The following is a 21,620-nucleotide window of genomic DNA, read 5'->3' as shown; positions in this document are numbered from 1 at the left end:
ATATTTAAAGAGACAGACAGACAAACAAATCCGTCGACAGAGACAATAAACGAAACAGATAAACAAACAGCCAGGCAGTTATTGGGGGGCAGTCTGGCGGATGGATAGTTCAGCACAGACATGCTGTGGAGATACAGCCTATACAATCAGTTTCCTTACACCCTAGCCAGGCTCTGAATGACTCAGTCGAGTGCGCAAGAGTAAAGCAGATGTCCCTTTGCACACACACACACAAACTCCTCGTAAATGCTAAAACCTCAGGTCACCACTATGACCGTTGTTTAGTGCAATTCGTGTTACAGACCGTGTGTAGTTTACCCAGGATTGTATTTGCCCCAGCAACATTATCACTGGCCCCTTTTTTTCTTAAGTTGAAGATCTTCTGCTTCATATGCAGATATCTCAAACACAACGCTGTTGCTCAAGTTTCTTCCTGCTACTTAATGAATTCCTGCGCTACGGTCTAGCTGCAATTAGATCATGTGACCTACAGCACAGAATGGGTTTAAGTACCAGGAAGCAGTAGTTATTTTAATAATGTAAGCATAAATGGAGAAGAAAAGAAGACCTGTTGTGGTCAAGCATGTGAGCGTCCTTTTCCACAGCCTTGGTGATCAGGCAGTGCAATGCATTGTGGATGGAACCCTTGAGTTCTTCTGTCACCGTGGCATTCCTGTCTCTTTAATGAGACTCCAGAGACTGCTGTGTGGTGGCTCTGGAATATTATTCTGCTGTTAAAGCACTGTAGATACCTCCACTCCAAGTAAAAATCTGACCACTGTACCACCTGTGCCACTTGCAACATAAAATATCAGCATAACAGGTATAACACTCAAACAGCAATGTCATTATATTAAACTTCGAGAGATTTTATTTTATTTTAATAATGTTGTTCGGATAAAACTATTTGTGCGATCATTTAATTGGGGAAGGCAGTACAATTACACAGTGCAATTACACATTCCCCCAGGCATACGGTACATCATAAAACAAATCATTAAAATGGAAAATATCAGTATTCAAAATGGACTATTAGGCACAATGTATCAGTAAAGCTATTCACAAAACCATTCAAATCTCTAACTGAAGCAGAGCTATTTACAGAGCACATCAGCGTGTCCCTGAATGCAAAGGAATAGTTGACAAGCCTTTACTTACAGTGGAAGGAACATGCTTGGGGTGGAGGAGACACACAGCTTGCTGGTCAGGTAATCAGAAGACTGCTCAGTAACCCAGTTAAAGACAATGGCACTTTGAAGGATAAGCTGTCACAAGCAATAGTTAACCACCACACATCCAGTTTGGGAATGATCGTATGAAAATGAACCGAAACTATTAAACACCTGCATTAACGAAATTACAGACACTGCCTAAAAACGCAATATTTCAAAATGAACGACAGATCCTAAACAAGCACAGATTGCAGGAGTTTTGAATTCTTGCCTCTCAATTAATTCACTCCCAAGAAATTTAAACTTTACGGTGCACCATCTCGTTTATAACAGGGTCCCATGGGACAGCAGGATTCACTCACAATCAATTACTTTCATACTGTGCAATTTAAAAAATACATTTTCAAATATATTTTACAATCCAACTCAAACTAAAAGACTCCTGACATACGTGTACACATCCAGATTTTGCAGGGCCAATACAATCCTCTCATTATTTTTGCTTGCTTCGTTTACTTCTTATATTCTCTGGTGCGCTACTGTATATGAAGATGAAAGCTCACGGCACACCTGAATCGATCTCATTGCGTAGTGTTGGCTGTAGCTTCTTATGTCTGTTAGCTTAAACTGGCGAAGGCATTTCCGAAACATAGGTCAACTTGACTTAGTTTCTTATAAGTTTTGGAGGAATTGGCTTCAAGATAAACTGGAACTTTACAGTCACGCACTCAAAGAGAAACATATACCAGGGAAATGTCTGTCTGAAACATGCACTCATCTAGTCTATTGTATTCAATGGAAGAGCAAACCTGCAGACAGCAATATTGTGCACTACATCTAGTCTTAGCATTGCTGTCTTCGAAGCATACAAAAAACACAAGATACACGAAGATCAGCAAATTGATTTGCAAGTTTTAATTAATTGTAGGATGTGACATAAGATAAAATAACAATTTTGTTTAAGGTAAAACTTTAATAAGATATTGCAGTGGAACTGTTCATACCAATTCTCTAAAACACCTCATCAAGGAACTGGTTCTCTTACAGCGCATGTACTGTGGACCCCACTGGTTCTCTATACAGCATGTGCTGTGGACCCCACTGGTTCTCTATACAGCATGTGCTGTGGACCCCACTGGTTTTCTATAATGTGCTGTGGACCCCACTGGTTCTCTATAATGTACTGTGGACCCCACTGGTTCTCTATAGAGCATGTGCTGTGGACCCCACTGGTTCTCTATAGAGCATGTGCTGTGGACTGCTTTTGCACCATTTTAAGGCATTCCTCTCACTCTTAGTTCAAGTTGCTTATGTGCACAGAGCAACAACTTGCCAATACATACGATGAACTGTCACAGAGGGCCATGTTATATATCTCAATTACCAGGAATTAAAGCTAGGCTAACCCTAAAAGTTTGCTGATCATTTGTCCATTATCCTACAAATACTTAATTTCCACAATGAAGACTATGCTTCCCAGGTCCTAAGAAAGTCATGCTGTTATATCTGAATTAAATATAGTTAGAGGTTTTTCACCTACTCTTATACCTCTTAGACAAAATGGTCTAAAATAATCCATACTTTTCAACAGGAAGATAATACGATCTTAATACCCTGGCCCACTGGCAGATAATATTACTGAAAATCCAGTTCAAAGAAATATAGTCCTCTAAAGGGTGGAAGGTATCTATCATATCATTTTTCTCACTTAAAAAAAATTTTTTTTACTTGTGATCCTTTATCCTAGTGCATGCACACACATGCACACACACACACACACGCTCCAGATCCCAGTACTCAGTGGTAGCTGGTTACTAGCTAGTTTGCTTGCTGGTTGTTATGCCGGTAGGCTGGCATACAGGCACCTCTCTTACCTGCACCTGCATGAACGATCCCCGGTAGAAACAGCAAGCTGCTGCTGAGATGGCACTCCACAGGCTGCAGCGCTCCGTCATGATGCTGGGGGGAAACGGGGAGCTCAGCCAGCTAGAGGGGGTCGAATCCGCTCTCTATCGAATAATCCCGCTTCTGTCCACAGCTTGGGGTTCAGTAAAATCCCTGGCAAATACCCTCACAAAAAGAGTGCTACTGTTTCTACTGCTCTTGCTGCTGCTGCTGCTGTCATCATAGGCAACTGAGATCTTTGATTCCCGGCTCCTGCTCACTCCCCTCCCTCTCCCTCTCCCTCTCGCACGCTTGCTCGCTCGCTCGCTTCAGAGGGGATGGGAGGAGGATTACCTCATCTTTTTCTGTTGAAAGGGAGGGGGGGGTGGGAGGGAGATGGAGGGGGAGAGATGCTGAGAGGCAGCAGTGGTCTCCTAGATAGTAAAGACAGTCCCTCCCCCCTCTCTTTACAGAACAGCAAGACAATGCTGTAGTTCTATAGAGCTCCAGTGCTGAGCCAGGGAGCTGGGGGGGAAAGGGGTATTCACAGTTTCAGCACCTTCTCCGAGGAGCCTGGCTGTTTACAGCACAGCCAGAGCAGCTACAGGGAGCAAATACAGCACAGAGAGGCAGGAGGCGTAGGAGTAGTGTGTGTGTGTGGTTGAGACAGATAGACAGGTACATAGCAAAGCAATACTGTAAATAAAAGTACATTTAAAATACTGTATAATCATGACTGTGTGTGGGAGAAACGTCTATACAGATCTGTGCTGGGGCTTATTTATTTCGAGTGGAAGAGAATGGAGGAATGGGGGCGTCAGTAGAAATGCATCTACATGGCTTTTTGGTCTTTCAGCCTTGAAAACAATTCCTCTGTCACAAAATATCATGTCATAGAGTAATACAAATGTCTAAACATCTAGTAGTCTTTTGCATTTGCACCGATCCATAGCCAGGCAAGTGCTCCTGTCAATGTCAGTGAGATTTGCTCATACACGGATGTTGACGCATGGGCGGCTATGCAGTAGGAAGCCAAAAGAGTAGAAAACACAGAAAACACAGAGTTTTCCAATATAAGTTAATGCATGTAGCATGATTATAAAGTACCTGTTTACGTGTGTGGTCACAAATGTCACAAAAAGATCATAAGTCAGTTCATATCAGTTAGAAACACTGAGTGCACAATACTGCATTGTACTTGCAATTTAAACTCACTGATACAATTCAACTTTTGTCAGCCCTGCACCTAGCCCTGTTTAAAGAATTTCATTGAGATGTGCCACAAAGACCATCCTAGAAATCTGAATTATACGTCTCCTGCTCTGAACAGACCAGTACAGTAAGAAGTCTCATGCGAGTCTGCAGGTCTTCAATTCAATAATTGGAAGAGATCAAGACAACACCAGGAAGGGGGTCTACCTTAACCAGTTCAGAGCAGATTTAGCATGATCCTGAATGCTTGGATCATTCCCAGCTGATCATTTCAGTAACAAATCTGAAAAGACCCATCCCTCACTGTGCAATTGTGTATTCGCTAGGAGAGCCAAACCTTAAAGCAATGTAATCAATAGGAGACAGCAGGGTTATGTTACAGTAAGTGCTGTGCAGCCCCTCTCCTCTCACACACCCCTCCCCCTCCCTCTCCGGGACGCCCCTCTCTCCCGCACGCACCAGCTGGGTTTGCAGTTCCTTATTCCCCTGGGCCCCTGGCCCACAGCGCTGTAATTAATGTTGCTGAGCAGGCAGTCAGCCGTTTGCAAGCGGTCCGTTAATTATCACAAAATAAACCAGCCATCGACCACCACCCCCCACCCCGTAACAATGCAAATATAGGTCAGCTGCTGCTTAACCCCATTCCAAAAGTGAAAGGAAACAGTGGACTAATGAGGACCTCGCAGACCTGCTTGCTTCTGAAGCCGTCCCAGGATGAATCCAGTGCAGTGCATAAGAATGTGTGGAGGAGCACGCAGGAAGCTCCCTTCATCCCTTAAAGTGATTGCAGCAAACAAAAAAAAACCTTTATAAATCTCACTAACTGGAGCACTTCCCCATTCATTATATAGAGAATATGATGACAATATGGCATATATTTTCATTTTAAAACATGACACCTGGTACTACTGTACACTGGCTAAAATAAATCTTAGTTTGCTGCCTTGCCGTCCAGGAAGTCTGTTACACTTGCACTTCCTAGGTCATTTGACCCCAGCAGTGTCTTTGGGGTCAAAGCCTCTTACTGGCTGCAAAGCATGTCATTAGGGAAAGCAGCTGGGTGGCTGCAGGATAGAAGGCCCTGAAGGAGTGGGAACAATTTCACTCAGCAGGTGAAATGACCAAGTAAGTGCTAGACTATCTGAAAGCTTTATCTGTAGTATCAGATATCATGTTTTAATAGGATTTTTGATAAAATATAGTGATATATTTATCCAGCAGCAAGTCTCATCAATCTACAAATCCTCCAGCTAGTGTTGAGTGGTTTTAATCTTTTATAGGCCCAGGTGAATGAACACTTTCCAAACATGTTTCATTTCTATAATCTTTTACAATAGGATGTGTATTGAATTTTATTTGTTTAATACTATGGATAAAACTTTTTTTTTAAAGAAATGTACCTAGATAAGGTACATCATAAGACTGTGTCAAATAATTCACATAAAAATATCTTACACAAACTACCGACACCACTTCATACTCCGTGACCTCTTATTCACTGGAGCTCTTCGCTCTCGTTTCTGACCAGGCTCCAAATGAAACCGTAGTGCAGGTAGTCACATGTCTTTGTTAGCTCCAGATATTGCAGACCCAACATTCCCTGTAGATCCCTGTCCTCACCTCACACACAGCGGGCCCCTCCATCAGCACATTTCATTCCACAGCTTCAACTAGATTGTCTGGGGTTGAAGAAATCTGAAGGACAAGAAGTCCTTTTGAAGATCTGGCCCACAGCTCCTCTATATCCTCTGTGAGGTAATCTCTCCCCCCTGCATTCCACAAGACTAACATTTGTAAGTGACACAGTTATGGTTTATAACATTGTGATATCACAGGTCTGTTAAAACATGCTACCACTGTGGTGGCATTTTACCAATGGGTCCCTATAGTGTCCAACAACTGCACTGTCCGTGTATATTTGATCAGAGTGCAGAAATGAATTAATGACAGGGAATGGATTTTAAAACCTTAGTTAGAACACCTTTAAGCGACCTGAAACTATCAGATTCTCCACAAGTCTGACCTTTTAAATCCCTTGAGAAACAATCAGACTGGCCTATCGGAATTACAGCAACACCCTCTCGCATCATTCCTTTCTCATGATTCTTATTGATCTGCTAAAGAATACAATACAGCAATGCAGTGCCACTTAAAATACATATACTGATACATCTTTAAATATATTTATTTTATTTTAAATACCAATAAGAATTGAGTCAAGCATGTTCGGAATACACGTATATTTGCAACAAAGTTCTGATAACCAAGGCTTTAAAATCATTAAGGCTGGGTTGATGCATCAATCCAACATATTGTTTGATCACCATCGATGGTCGCGCATGTGCAGCATTTTTGTGTGTGTTTCTTTTGACACTGCTTCCTCTGCCTTTTTTTGAGTATTTTTTAGAAGAGTTATGCATAACCTGATGTCATTTAATTGATGTAATAGTTTTCAATTATTAATAGCTATTCGGTATATTATCAGCAGCTCTAAATGTATTCTCTTAGGTTTGGTGACTTTTTTTAAGGACAGCAATGCATCGGCTGTTTTGGAAAACAATGCATTGATGGTAAAAAAGGAGACATTTACAGACATTTGCTCAAGAAAGGACTTCTATGGTTCCAGGTATTCCTTTCAAAGAGAATCATTTATAATTAGTGTCCTGCTACCCTGTAAAATGAGTTGTGTACACAGCGCAGTCTGGTTCACTTGCTAACAGGGCTAGTTGTGTGGCTGGTGGTGCTGTGTATCAGTGTGCAGCTTCTCTTCTCAATGTGCATGCCTGTCTCCCCCAGGGCCTTCCTGAAGAGGAGATGCAGGATCTTATTTACTAGACTCCAGGTTCAACACGTTGTAAATAATTAAACACAGGGTTATTATTAGCTCCACACAGCGGTTCCTGCCTGTGTGACAATCTACCAGACTGTACTGAATGTGAAAATTCAGAGGAAAACTGCAGTAGCTTGTCATTTAAATTGAGGTTTTTTTTCTTTTGTATGATTTAAATTAAATGAAATGATGGTTCAATGTCCGGCAGTTAGAACTGTCCAAACAAGCGTGCCCTTTCACATAGTAAAAGCATAGCAAAGTGTAATAAAGCACAGTGGAAGCATGCTAACGTATACTTAAGCACTGTAAAACTCAGAGGTATATTTAAAGCATATAAAAAAACATGGTAAGCATGGGAAAACTGCAAAATTACTTACAAATTACTGCTTATAAGTGTGGTAATTGAGAACAAATCTAATAACCCACACTGGACCAACAGACTGATTACAAACAAAACAAAATGAAAATGTGAAATGATAATCAATTAAAATATTCCATAAGATGTTGGTTTATTGGTGGAGCATTGTTATACTCGACACACAGGGAGTGTTGCCTTTTCAAACTATGTGTATAAACTCTGCAACTCAATCCTAAACAGTATTGAGACCTGTGACAGGCTGGCTGGTGGTGGTGGTGATGTCAGCGCTCCGGAAGCAGTACTCAAACACAGGAACACAGGGCAAAATGGCACTGCTGCGCGTATATTTACTTAATACAAAAATCAATTAACAAAAGGCCTTTAAATAATAAAAGAAAACAGCTTGGTGGCCATAATAAACAAACACAAATAAACAAACGATACAAGTACCTTTAGGATGGTTCAAAGTAAGTAGCAATCATTTTGTTCCTTTACACGTTACACGTTACACTTTACAGTTTACATACAACTCAGACTCACACACTCTGAGAGCGAGACCTTATATAGCAGGTGGTCAGGAGCTAATGAGACAATTGGCGATCATTTATCTCCTGACCACCTGCATTCCACACATGAAGGCAGGGGAAGGAAGTTAACCCTCTCCCTGCTAAATCAACACAATATTACATAGCGGACGGCTTTCGTCAAAACAGGGCTTTTCACTGTCATATTTTAAATATGATTATTATTATTATTATTATTATTATTATTATTATTATTATTATTATTATTATTATTATTATTATTATTATTATTAATAATAATAATAATAATAATAATAATAATAATAATAATAATAATAATAATAATAATAATAAATATTATGCACAGGGTCGGGGAGTACCCCGTCACAGGACCCCTTAAAATCCTTCAAAATGGACTTCCCCTATTTTCATAGTCTGACCTTGGGCCTGTGTTTTATAATTGTGTTTCTATACAACGGTCTTGACATTAAAGTTCTTTAAGCGCTGTCATTTGCTGCTGTTGTCTGAAGCAGTGTGAATGGAGCGACTCTTTCAGCACAGAGACAGCACATTGGTTTCTAAACCTGAATTACGGGATACAATCCTTGATGACATAATTCCCCCCAATTCCTTACAATTCAGACCTTTTTTTTTTGGAGAAGGCCTCTAAAAGTGCTGTAAGTGGGAATAACACATCACTAAGTCAAAAAACAAATCAATACTAAGTCTGGTCAGATAAACTCCCTGTGCAAACATCTGAAAGGAAGCCCTGAAACACTAAACAAGATCAAAGGCTTTCCAAAACACCGTTCATTGTTTTTCATACAGAGCACAAATGAAAAGTGCATCGCTCCAGGGGAAAATCCTGATATTATTGTAATATTTTTCTCTATTAAGCATTTAAGCGTGGTCTATTCATTTATCTAAATAGTGATGGATCATGTTTGATTTACAAAGGCTTGATTCACAGACAGCTGGATTTCAATGTAAGCTGTGATCAGAGCGATTCAGTAGACCCAGGTGTGTTTTATTTTTCTTTATGAAATGGGGAGGGGGAGGAGTCCCCGCCATGCAGTGAATGTGAGACGTCTTCATTTCCCAGCCCGGTGGAAAGACCACTGTCTTTATTCAGGTTTTAACTGTTATTTTTCACAAGGTCAGAAAACAGTTTCCTTTTACGAGATTGCCTATTACAGTATTGTTAATCGCAGTGCTCTGAATGAAACTTATTGTGGGCATTTGCTTACTAAGAAGTATTTTCATTTTGTATTGTTCTTTAACCACTTAGTATGGACACATAGGTTGCTTTATGTGGGCAATTTGTTTAACCCAGGCACAGGATAGAAAATATGTGTGTGTGATGTGAGTAATGCTGCTATTTTTAAACCAATTTCAAGTGCTGTAAGGCTGTAAACCAACAAATACGGATCCCAGTTTGGTGATAAATTGGGTTCTTTAAAAACAGCCGTAAACGTTGAAACTGTTTTCCGTTTTAACTACCAAAATGCAGTATTTATAGTCCTCTTTATATCTTCATTTTGTATTTGTGTCAAATATTTTATTGATTTTCACATGCAGCATTCAGCTACAGTGGTTTACAATACTTCAAGATATTAAAAATATGAACCATTCTGAAAAAAAAATAAATTTAAATCAATGTGCAATTCCCATAATGGTTAAACATTTAGTAAAATACAATGGCGTTTACATGTTGCAATTATGATACAGTAAAAACTGATTACCCTGTTTGATTTGTGACGTGTGTGCATTTCTGCATGCAACATAAAAAATAAATTATTGTTGGATGTAATGCATTATTTCTTTCTTGCACTTTAGTTATTGTATAGGAGGCTGTGTGGTCCAGTGGTTAAAGAACAGGGCTTGTAACCAGGAGGTCCCCAGTTCAAATCCCACCTCAGCCACTGACTCATTGTGTGACCCTGAGCAAGTCACTTAACCTCCTTGTGCTCTGTCTTTCGGGTGAGACGTAATTGTAAGTGACTCTGCAGCTGATGCATAGTTCACACACCCAAGCAGTTTAATATGATCAAAGGTTTTTGTCCTGAGGTGTGGGAAAATGCTGTATTTTTTAGATGCAGCTCTGAACTGGAGTAATTAAACCCAGTCCCAGAGCGAGTGGGCTGGGGTCTGTGCAGATGCCCCCTGTTCACAGTATCTTTTCGACTTGCTGTTGCCACCTTCTGTGATTTGCATGTGAAAGACAGAGCGACTGGCAGACAGGAAATCAATCCCTGTTCCATTACCCTGTTTTGGAATAAGAAAACAGAGAATCTCATGGGACTCTACAGTGGGAATAAATGAAGCAGGGAAGCAGGGTCCTTCTGGAAGCGGGCGGCAGTCAGGCCGATGGTTATCAATTAGGGCTCAGCAACAGAGACCAGTGGCTGGGGAGAAACAGGAACAGGTGGGGAATCGACTTAGACACTAGCCTTCGGAGGCCCAGGTTTGAATACAGCAGCTCAGGTCACAATGAAATGAGTTTTGTGTTGCTGCCCCCAGTGGTTATTATCGACCTGGATATTGAAGATACTGCACAGTAAATCAGTACCCCCTAACTGCCATCTTTCTTCAAGAGTCTAAAGTGGCAGGAAGCCATTCCAAACACAGGCGCAGTCAAAAGGATTAGTATAAATGTGCAGTACTCAGGTAGTACATTCCACAAATATTCATTCCCTTCAGTTTTTAGAAATGTGATGACATCTAGAACATTAGATATTGGGACATTTTTCTGCTATCCAAAAACGTGTCTCAATGAAGTTATCTCTGCACATCAAAGTCATTTGCATAAAACTTCATTACTGACTTTAATAATTGACTTTTTAACAGCTGCAGTAGCTCTGATTGTGAAGCATCCACACTACAGTTTGACTGAGACTGAGAAAAAAAAAAGTATTTGCACTCTGCGGGACGTTTTCATGTTAGCCATTTTTTTAAAGTTTGATTTCAGGCAACATTTTTAACATCAGAGATCATTAATCACCTTTATCGCATAAAACCAAACCTGTTGCGAGGAGGGTGTGAGCACCTGCTCATTATACCCCTATGGGTGCTTGAGCCCCGGAGCACCACGGAGCCGACGCCTATGATTCCAAACACACCTTTATGCACACAACAAGCCGCTGTACAGCAAAAGCAGACTAACACCTTGGGGAAGCACTGCATCTCAACTAGTCGGATAGGAAAAGGGACAGCTGACCTTAGAAACTGGTAGTGATCTCATTGCATGTCACGTGATTGTGAAGTAATGGTGTTGAATATATACCTTGTGAACCTTATATCAGGTGCAGGACCCTGCTGCATCTTTTCTGCATCTCTGTGCCGAGTACTAAGAGCAGCCTCACCCACAATGGTTAACTGCTGAATGCTTTTGTGAAAAACACCCACCTGTATTCAGACACAAAGTCGAACCCTCCACGCCTACGCAAAGCCTAAACAGACAAACAGTGTGCTGTGCCTGCCTCGTTGTTAGACGGAACGAAGAAACCTTGAGTCCCCTGGGTTCAGTCCTCTTTTACAGACCCTGAACCCATCCCTGTGCTGTACCGTAACTGTGGACAGAGGGCTTCAGTCGCCAGTCTGTCCAGTACTAATGTACTGTATCACTTAACAATCCCCAGACACACTACTAAACCCGTTTAGTAAATGCGCCGAATAATAGAGGCGACCACTGTCTGCTGTGTGTTGGAGACACATCACCTGACATTCTTAGTTTGCAAACAACCCCAGTGCCTTGGAAACCACTCAGATCTGTTGCCTCAACTTGGATCTAGGAAGAAGGTCACTGACTCCTCCTTGTGGCATCTCAAGGTAATGTAGTTTTAAGTAGCTTCAAAATACATTTGCTTGATTTTCTTTACTCTCCTCTTTTTTATGTATTGCAATTACTCCAACGTTGTTCGGTTTTATTTTAAGTCCTGAAGTGGATTTCATTAAAATTCTCATTAGAGTTCTGTTAAATATCTGAAGGCAACTTTCTATGTTAAAAAAGTAAAATACACAAGTTCAAATGAAAAGTCATATTGGTATTGCAGCTGGTTAATGTAGTGTAAAGTAGGATAGCCATACAATAATGAGAAGATTTGTTTGCAAAATATTATTTTCTAAAATGTATCCTTCAATAGTGCAATCAATTAGGGGGACTGGTTAAAAATGTCCAGACTTTATATTGAAAGGTACTTGTGCAGTGATACTGTAGCAGTTTAAGCTATATTGAACTAGCGTATAAAGCTGTGGCCAGGAAGTCTAAAGCCACAGTCAAACTGCCTTATAACAATAATGTTAAGTGCAATTGCATTATGGGGCAAATGCAAGCCAAGACCCTAGTGCTTTCTAACCTGTTTAGTGTTAAAATGTGCTTCCTTATACTGAAGGTGCACTGCAGTTCCTGTGATCTCTAGAATGTACCTATAAGCTCAGGTGTATCTAATTAGGATCCTAGTAAAACCTGAAACGCTGTTCTGCTATGCAATGGGAGTTAGACCGCTGTACAAGAAAACAACCAATGCATCTAACACGAAGCTCGACTCCGCTCGTAATTATTGTATAGGAATACTGAAGTGCTCCAATATGACAAAACATTTCCCTCTGAAACTACAGTAAAATAAATATGGGAACCTGCATCAGCTTGCATTATTGTGCTTCCCTCTAGTGGTGACAAAAGATATAGCATACAATGTGAACTACACATTTTGTGGTATGCAAAGAAAAATGAATAAAAAAGAAAACGAGAAAAAGAACTAGAATGGTGGTTTGACTTTTCAGGGAACCCCCTTGTTCTATAGAAGCCATGCCTATTGAGTGTTTCGTTAACACAGAGAGTTTGAAAGCGATACAGGCACTGGCAGGTGTTCCAGGGATCTGCTTGGACAGGGGTTTTCCAACCCTGGGGGGCCGCAGCACATACACAAATACCACCCCAATGACCCTGACACCTGTTCCCCAGGCTGGGGGTGAAGATGTGGGCGATGTTATGAATGTAATACTTTCTACCTTGACTTCTGCAGAATTGTACCTTTCTATTGTTAATTTCCAATGCAGTAACAGGGGATTGTAGGGGGGAAACGTCACAAGTCTATTGTTTTATTTAGTGACGGTCAGGGAACTTTGGGCCTAGAACGTTCTGTGAAACCAATAACACATGTCAGGGAGTTCCAATATAGTCCAATAACCGCATGCCTACGGGTGCTGTTTGGCGCAAGGCCAAACCAACTGTACAGTTTTTTGCAGTCTTCTTTTTTATAGTATGAATGGGGGTGTTAAAAATCATGTATTCAGTTTTAGCAATCTGCCATTAAAGATGGATCTAACAACAGAATATAAAGGGCAGATCAGAAGATACTCGAATTGTTCCCTGCTGAGCATACCTGCAACTGCTTGGAATAGAACACACATTCTTTTAAATGTACCTTTACTGGTTACCCAGCTGGTCTATAAAACAGCACAGACTGACAGCAACTGAGTCTATTTAAGACACCAATAAATTCTCTTCACTGTTATTTTAAATACCATATTAAATAGATTATAAACATGTAGCCACTCAAAACAGAAGATTTTGGAATAATTCGGTACGTATTATTCTGCCATAATTTTCCAAAGACATAGATAACAGCATTATGTATTCCTCTTTTACAAGAAAACCATGATAAGTTAATATGTACAGATGAGCCTCTTGTGGTCTTCTCGTTTGGCACTTCAGGTGACAAAAGTGCTCATGAAAAGTCAGCTGTACAAAAATGTGTCTTCCAGTTTGATATTTATTCAAAGAGCTGTTCTAACAGTATTTGTGGTGCTGCCTTTGGCAAAAATACAGAGCATAACAAAGTTGTCCAGGAACACTTAATATTTTTTTCTAATGAGGAACAGTTCATTTTGAGCCTGCAGCACCCCACCCCCCTGCACTCGCCAAGGCTTTGACGCTGAAGGTTAGTTACCCAGGCAACTAGAAGCTGGACCAAACCAGATCACAAAAACAACAGCCCTCTCCTGACAGCAGCAATGACAAACAGCCAGGACTGCACACTATTCAGCAGTTTCAGCTCCAGCAGTGGGGGTCCTGCCATACGATCAAAGGCTATCAAATACAAATACAAATCATACTGCCATCGCAAGCCACATCACTTCTGGAGCAGGCTCACATTTCTGTATATACCACAAGAAATCTCGAGAAAACAAAGATTAAAAGGGTGGGTGGTGGTTTTAAAAATATGACTTGTATAAAAAAACAAAATTGTATTAAATGCTTGTCGCATTTGTGACTAGCAATATAAAACCTAGCAGAACTACCACAACTAAATGTATAATCTTCCTAGCATAAATAACATTAAGACTTTTAAAATTAGAAAACTCCTGTTAAAAGTTACAAAAATAGAAACAAACTCTGCAGGTATTCGATATAAGGTATTTAGTTTAATTCGGTAACTTCAAAGGGCTATATTATTCATTTTTTCTCTTTGTTAATAAAATGAAAAGATATCCGAACATCAAACATAATCTTCCCACCCCCACTAAATAGTATATTCTAACTATGACCTAAGAAACACGGAGCTGTGTTTTCATTGGTCTAAAATGAATGGGTAAAGTAAATATGGCCAGTAAAAACAAACACTATCACGTACTCCCCCACCCCCCTCGCTTCTCACTCTGTGTGCTGTCCTGATTAAAAGTATGAGCTCTCTCAGATCGGCCCATCAAAATGAGGGGACATGAATCAAGAATTAGAGAAACAATCGCCCAACTGTTTGCCGATCCAAAACCTCTTGTTTCTGTGGCGCTGACATCTAAAAGAGCTCCTCCCTTCCTCTCCCCCTCCTCTCTCATCCCCTCTTATTCAGGCCCCTGTCTGCTTTTCCAGCCCCGAAGCGGACCCAAAAAAGAGAGGATATGGGAACAAAGACGCCTTGTTCCGCTCTCAAGATGATGAAGCGCTCGCTAGCCTCTGCCTTCCGCAATTAAACCGATCCTCTGGGTGGCAACAGCTTCCTCCAGCCCTGTCAGTGCCTTTCATCACAGGCCTGGCAATCACAGTAGACAGCTAGCGACGCACTCAATGGTCTTGCTAAGGCAGCTCAGCCTTGGAAACAAGCTGGGAAACAAAAGTATGATTTGTACGGTAAAGAAATCTTTTAAAAATAAACATGGAACCCCATAAAATGACCTATTGAAGAAAGGAGAGGAAAGCTCTTCTGTGTAGTAGAATGTGTGTTGTTTATTTTAGAAGACAGTCATGCATTTTATTAATTTACATGATATAGTTCTTCTGTTATATGAATGAATACAAACAAGCGTGATATGTTAATGTGTTTGAAGGTATTGTAAGGATTTTGCTGCATTACTAGGCTGTGTGAGTCTGACACAGAAGGCTTCAGTCACTAATGTGGTCAGTCTTGCACTTTCACTGGCATAGGCGGCGTGTGAGTCTCGTTTGGGAAGGCTATTCCACACTTTCCCCTATGCATTTATTGAACCCAACGATGTACATTAAGATACACACACATTATATATATATATATATATATATATATATATATATATATATATATATATATATACAGACGTGCTCAAATTTGTTGGTACCCCTCCACAAAAAACGAAGAATGCACAATTTTCTCTGAAATAACTTGAAACTGACAAAAGTAATTGGCATCCACTATTGTTTATTCCATATTTAATAGAAATCAGACTTTGCTTTTGATTTTTTATTCAACATAATATTGTAAATAAGAAAACAAATGAAAATGGCATGGACAAAAATGATGGAACCGCTAACCTAATATTTTGTTGCACAACCTTTAGAGGCAATCACTGCAATCAAACGTTTTCTGTAGCTCTCAATGAGACTTCTGCACCTGTTAACAGGTAGTTTGGCCCACTCTTCCTGAGCAAACTGCTCCAGCTGTCTCAGGTTTGATGGGTGCCTTCTCCAGACTGCAAGTTTCAGCTCTTTCCATAGATGTTCGATAGGATTCAGAACAGGACTCATAGAAGGCCACTTCAGAATAGTCCAATGTTTTGTTCTTATCCATTCTTGGGTGCTTTTAGCTGTGTGTTTTGGGTCATTATCCTGTTGGAGGACCCATGACCTGCGACTGAGACAGAGCTTTCTGACACTGGGCAGTACGTTTCGCTCCAGAATGCCTTGATAGTCTTGAGATTTAATTGTGCCCTGCACAGATTCAAGGCACCCTGTGCCAGGCGCAGCAAAGCAGCCCCAAAACATAACCGAGCCTCCTCCATGTTTCACTGTAGGTATGGTGTTCTTTTCTTTGAAAGCTTCATTTTTTCGTCTGTGAACATAGAGCTGATGTGACTTGCCAAAAAGCTCCAGTTTTGACTCATCTGTCCAAAGGACATTCTCCCAGAAGGATTGTGGCGTGTCAATATGCATTTTAGCAAATTCCAGTCTGGCTTTTTTATGTTTTTCTGTCAAAAGTGGAGTCCTCCTGGGTCTTCTTCCATGGAGCCCACTTTCGCTCAAAAAGCGACGGATGGTGCGATCAGAAACTGACGTACCTTCACCTTGGAGTTCAGCTTGTATCTCTTTGGCAGTTATCCTTGGTTCTTTTTCTACCATTCGCACTATCCTTCTGTTCAATCTGGGGTCGATTTTCCTCTTGTGGCCGCGCCCAGGGAGGTTGGCTACAGTTCCATGGACCTTAAACTTCTTAATAATATTTGCAACTGTTGTCACAGGAACATCAAGCTGCTTGGAGATGGTCTTGTAGCCTTTACCTTTACCATGCTTGTCTATTATTTTCTTTCTGATCTCCTCAGACAACTCTCTCCTTTGCTTTCTCTGGTCCATGTTCCGTGTGGTGCACACAATGATACCAAACAGCACCGTGACTACTTTTCTCCATTTAAATAGGCTGAATGACTGATTACAAGATTGGAGACATGTGTGATACTAATTAAAGAAACTAATTAGTTTGAAATATCACTATAACCCAATTATTTATTATCTTTTCTAAGGGGTACCAACAAATGTGTCCAGGCCATTTTAGAATATCTTTGTAGAATAAGCAATAATTCATCTCTTTTCACAGCTTCTTTGCTTTATTCTATGACATACCAAAGGCATGCAAGTATACATGATAAAATAGCTTTTAATTTCATCACTTTTCAGGAGGAATGAAGCATTATTTCAATGAGCTGTAAGGGTACCAACAAATTTGAGCACGTCTGTATATATATATATATATAGACTTGCATTATTTTTTTATTACTCTGTTACTAGTGAGTCTGAAAAATAGTCAGACTGACAGACACAAATAAAAGCTGTAAACCGGATTCATTCTCCTGCGTCTTTTTGAGAACTTGTATAATAATTTATAGCACAAAACAGACCTCGAAACCACTCAGGGATGCTACATATATATTTGACATTGTTTTTTTTTCCAACATGAGGCAGCCAAATAAATGAAGTTTAATATAGCACTAGTTTGTAATTTAAAACATGTTATGCCTATTTAAGCAAATTAGAAAAACAGTAACAATAACCTGCTAAGCTGCAGTTTTTTAAAACCTTTAAATCTGTTAACCTGTTCTGCAGTCCTACAATACCTACACCAATTGTGAACACCATTTCCATCACTTCACATCAATTTAAATCAATTATTAATACTGACTATCCAAAAACTGTCTTTGGTAAACAAAGAATACCAGAATATTAAAATACGTTTTCATATTTAGAGTACGACAGTAAGCAGGCAGATGCGGTTTTCTGCTTTCCTTGAAGACACTTTGTGAAGGACTGGAAAATCTAAAAAAAAAAAAACTTCAGAAACATTCATAATCTGGCACCACAAACAGTGTTCTGAAAGGTTGAATTTGTTCAAACAGTCAAAAAAAGCATGTTCTGACTGTAGCGTCACAGTTATCACATTCTCACAAAATGGTGGTGCTTGAAAACAGACAGTATGCTACAAAAATATTTTGCCACAAGTTCTGTAAAATCAGATTCGGATCAAGCTGTTTCTATAGATGTATAAATTGTGAAAAGGATGTTCCAGACAAGGGAATGAGCGAAAAGGACTCAGAGTTTTCATTGGCTGCCTTCTGCAGCGGTATGGGGGGCTCAGATCGGCGGGAAGAATTGACGTTAAACCAGCCAAGCATTTTCTCCTCCAATGACATTGAAATATCCCAGCTACCCTAGCGGTCTGGCGGTTGCGCAGTAGGAAAACAAGAAATATTTTTTAGACCTGCTTTGCGTACTTGCGGGGAAAAACAATCAATCTTCTTCTCTTACAAATATTTTTTTGTGTTAGTCTGAACAATTTCTTGTGAGTGTTTGGGCAATTTATTTTGGGCAGGCCTAGCCTCCCCAAGCCTCTTATACACACCGCCTATGTTCACAGGCCCTGAAGCCATCCTGGTGCTGTGCTGTTTCTCTCCTCTCCTCTCTCTCAGCTGGCTTTGCCTGATTCAAGCACAACACGGAAAGCATTACCCATGGCAACTCAGCTCCCCAACAACTATTTTCAAGGAGCTTCCAGATATCAGAGCCATTTTATGTGTGTGACCCTAATCTAATTACAGCCTGGTCACTGTGCACTGAGGAGCTCAGCAATCCTCCTGAAGAAAGGAAACTTTCATAAACAACATTAGTGCAATCCTCACATTCCCTTCAGCAGGCAGGGGCACTCTACTTGTTGACAGAGAGAATCTGTTGGGTTTTAAAAAAACACTAAAGGGATTTTGTTTAATTTCTTCTGAAAGGTAATCGTGGTGGAAATTGATCAGAAGAGTTGATACTGTTGGTCCGATTAAGTATTGTATAAAAACACCAGCTTTGAACACCTCAAAAGTCTCTTCTTCAGGCTTTTGAAGTCTTGAAAGCTAGTGCTTAATTTCTTTTACATATTTGGAACCTATGCTGCCAACCAGAATAGTCTGATTGAGTTGAATGACTGCAAGATGAATGTGTAAAAGACTACATGATGAGTGTATATGACAAATGACTGCTGGCAATAGATACTGCATTTATATTAAAGAAAAATGTACATAAAACACGGCTACATTGACACTAGTTAAAGATTTAAGCTGTGATTCTATAATAAACGCATCTACTAGACGTGTGCTTGTGTGTGATGGGTAGATAGTTCAAGAACCAGAAGACCAAGCTTCACAAATCCTCTTGTAAAAACTTCAGTATTACAATGATAACTGCTTGATAGAATCACTGGTTAATTTAATCAACTGCTATTGTAATGTGAAATGACATTCCCTTTGCTATTCACCTGATACAAACCCTAGCGCTGCATTGAATTCACTGATGCATGTGATCACAATGAAGCTCTACAAAAACTGTACTCACATCAAGATCATCATCAAGAAAGACTGGCTTACCTTCACATACTCGCCTCTGGAATCCATATTGTCCAAGTGACTGGAACAAAAGAAAAGGAAGAAATTGAGACATATAATATATATATATATTATACCACCAGTGCTAGACTGCCGCATCTCACAACTATGTAATCGCACAGTATTTTCAAAGTGACTTTGGACCTTGGATAACATAGTGGAACTTGTTTCTGGTTAGCCCTTTGCGATCAATGAAAAGTCATAGAATGGTTACATACATAACCACATCAGGCCCAGTCAACTGATCTGCTGTGTTATTTTTAGAGGAGCAGTGTATAATTCACAAGCAAAATAGTTGAGAAACTCAGTTGCAACAAATAACAACATTAATGAATTGACCATCTCACTCTGTGTCTGTTGCAAGAAATGTTTTATTTTTATCTGGGAGTGTGAAAGAGGCTAGGAGTCTGTAATAAAAGTATGGAGAAGATTCAAGGCAGTTTTTCATCATGCACAATCCGTGCGTTAGGGTCAACCTTTTTTTTGGAAGGCTGCAAACGTTTAACCAAAAATGTACTGGTTTATATATGCAAAAGTCAAACATAAAGATTATCCATGACTATTAAACACTCAATTGTGCTGAATGTACAAATGCTTTGAAGACATTGAAAAAGACTTCTAGACTAGTCAAAACGTTTTCCATTGAATTTAAGTTTCTTTCAGTATTTGTAGAAATATAAAAAGGACTATAAAACTAAATCAAGTCAAGCTTTTTCACTGAAAACTTCTATGATTATTACAAAAAAGAAGAGCAAACAGACATTTACACAGAAGGTTTACGTAGATTTACAGCCTTCATTTTGAATGAAAATCCTAAACTGACCCAATTGGATTCTGTTTTAGTGTAATTGTGATTGGGAGACACTGCATTCTTTCCACATGCGTTTGATCAGCAACAAAAATATGCATAACTTTAGGAGGCATCCACTCACAGGGAATTCTGGGATTTGTAGTTTATAAGGGGAGATGCAGCAGGCAGGAGATCCCCTGGGGAGGCTTGACCGTCTGTTTGATCAGTGCAGGCTACAGAGGAAGTCATTGCACAGGCTGAATGTGTTGTGTGAGCACGTTCCCATGACCCCACCATCCGGAAGAATTCAATAGGTGGAAGCATTACATAATAACCCCCCCTCTCTCCAGACACTGCTCCCAACCCCCCCTCGCTGAAACCATCTAAGTGATACTGCTTGAATAGCTTTGTGTCAGCCCAGTCCCATTAGAAAAGGTTGTTAACCAAGTTTTTGGTTTCAGGCTGCTCTCCATTTCGCAAACCCTCACTCTCAGTGCCGCAACGGTGTATAAAATATAATAAGGCTGCTGTCCACTTCTCCCAGAACCCAGGTCTCCAGTGGTGAAAGTGTATCTATTGCCAATGACTTCTGGGCTACAGCACTTTTAATAGGTAGGTCTGAACAGCTTACAGAACATCGACTATTTATCCAAATATAACGGGCAGTGTTGTGTGGCACACTGCCATAGCGGATTCTGTCCCTTGTCCGTGAGAGGAGATGGGGTTAAAAGCTCTAACACCACGAATGCAGATGAGCCGGCTCTTTTTCATAGTGGTTGAGACACTCGCTTGCAGTGTGTGTGGTCGCCAGCCACCCAGTTGCCATCCTGATACACAAGGAAATTTGCATTGCACCATTTTTGTTAATGGGGAGATGTCACAAAACCAGTGAGAAACAATGCCGATGGTTAATTTAAAGATTCTGTCTTCTATTACACAAGAATATATTATAAAAACAGGACCATTGGCTTTTGAGTTCAGTGTGCAATTTGTGCTCTTTTTTCTGCAACAAAAAATGGACGAATGAGCAACAACTTCCAGTTCTGTACAGCCGTGCAAATGTGTGCATGTACAGTACTGGATTGTGTATAGCAGTTGTATTTCAAAACCACGGCAGCTATATGTAACAGGGCACAGGCAGGGTGCGAACTGACAACCCCACACACCGCCAGCAAACGTCTGAACCGCTATTCAAAATAGCATTCATGGTTATAGAGCTTTTACCCTCATCTCATCTCACACACGGGACAGGGTACAAGTTGTCAATTAGTTTCTTGTAAAAACGACACGCTGCTCTGCACTGTATCATTTTAAACGCTCCCTGATCCCAGCAAACCCAGGACATCTGGAATTCCTGTGCGAAGTCCCAGCTTTGTGGTGCTGTTTCCCACCACCTTTCCCCATACCAGAGGGATCCCTGGAACTGAGCCAAAGCAGTTGCTGTCTGCAGCCGACCCCTCCCTGC

General features: G+C 40.4%; 1 protein-coding gene across 3 annotated transcripts in view; it reads right to left on the bottom strand.

The window, feature by feature from the left end:
- LOC131697534 (SH2 domain-containing protein 3C-like) overlaps window positions 1-21,620 on the bottom strand; it is a 68,421-nt gene that overhangs the window by 36,821 nt on the left and 9,980 nt on the right. For 2 of the 3 annotated variants that reach the window (XM_058987090.1, XM_058987092.1), the window contains exon 2: window positions 19,348-19,387. In XM_058987090.1, the coding sequence (XP_058843073.1) occupies window positions 19,348-19,387 (40 nt within the window). Of the gene's footprint in view, window positions 1-3,046; window positions 3,322-19,347; window positions 19,388-21,620 lie in introns of those variants that run through there. The other variant, XM_058987091.1, reaches the window with a different exon arrangement.

This window comes from Acipenser ruthenus, chromosome 15, assembly GCF_902713425.1.
Source record: "Acipenser ruthenus chromosome 15, fAciRut3.2 maternal haplotype, whole genome shotgun sequence".
NCBI classification, from domain to species: Eukaryota; Metazoa; Chordata; class Actinopteri; order Acipenseriformes; family Acipenseridae; genus Acipenser; species Acipenser ruthenus.
This window is presented reverse-complemented; position numbering and strand designations above follow the sequence as displayed.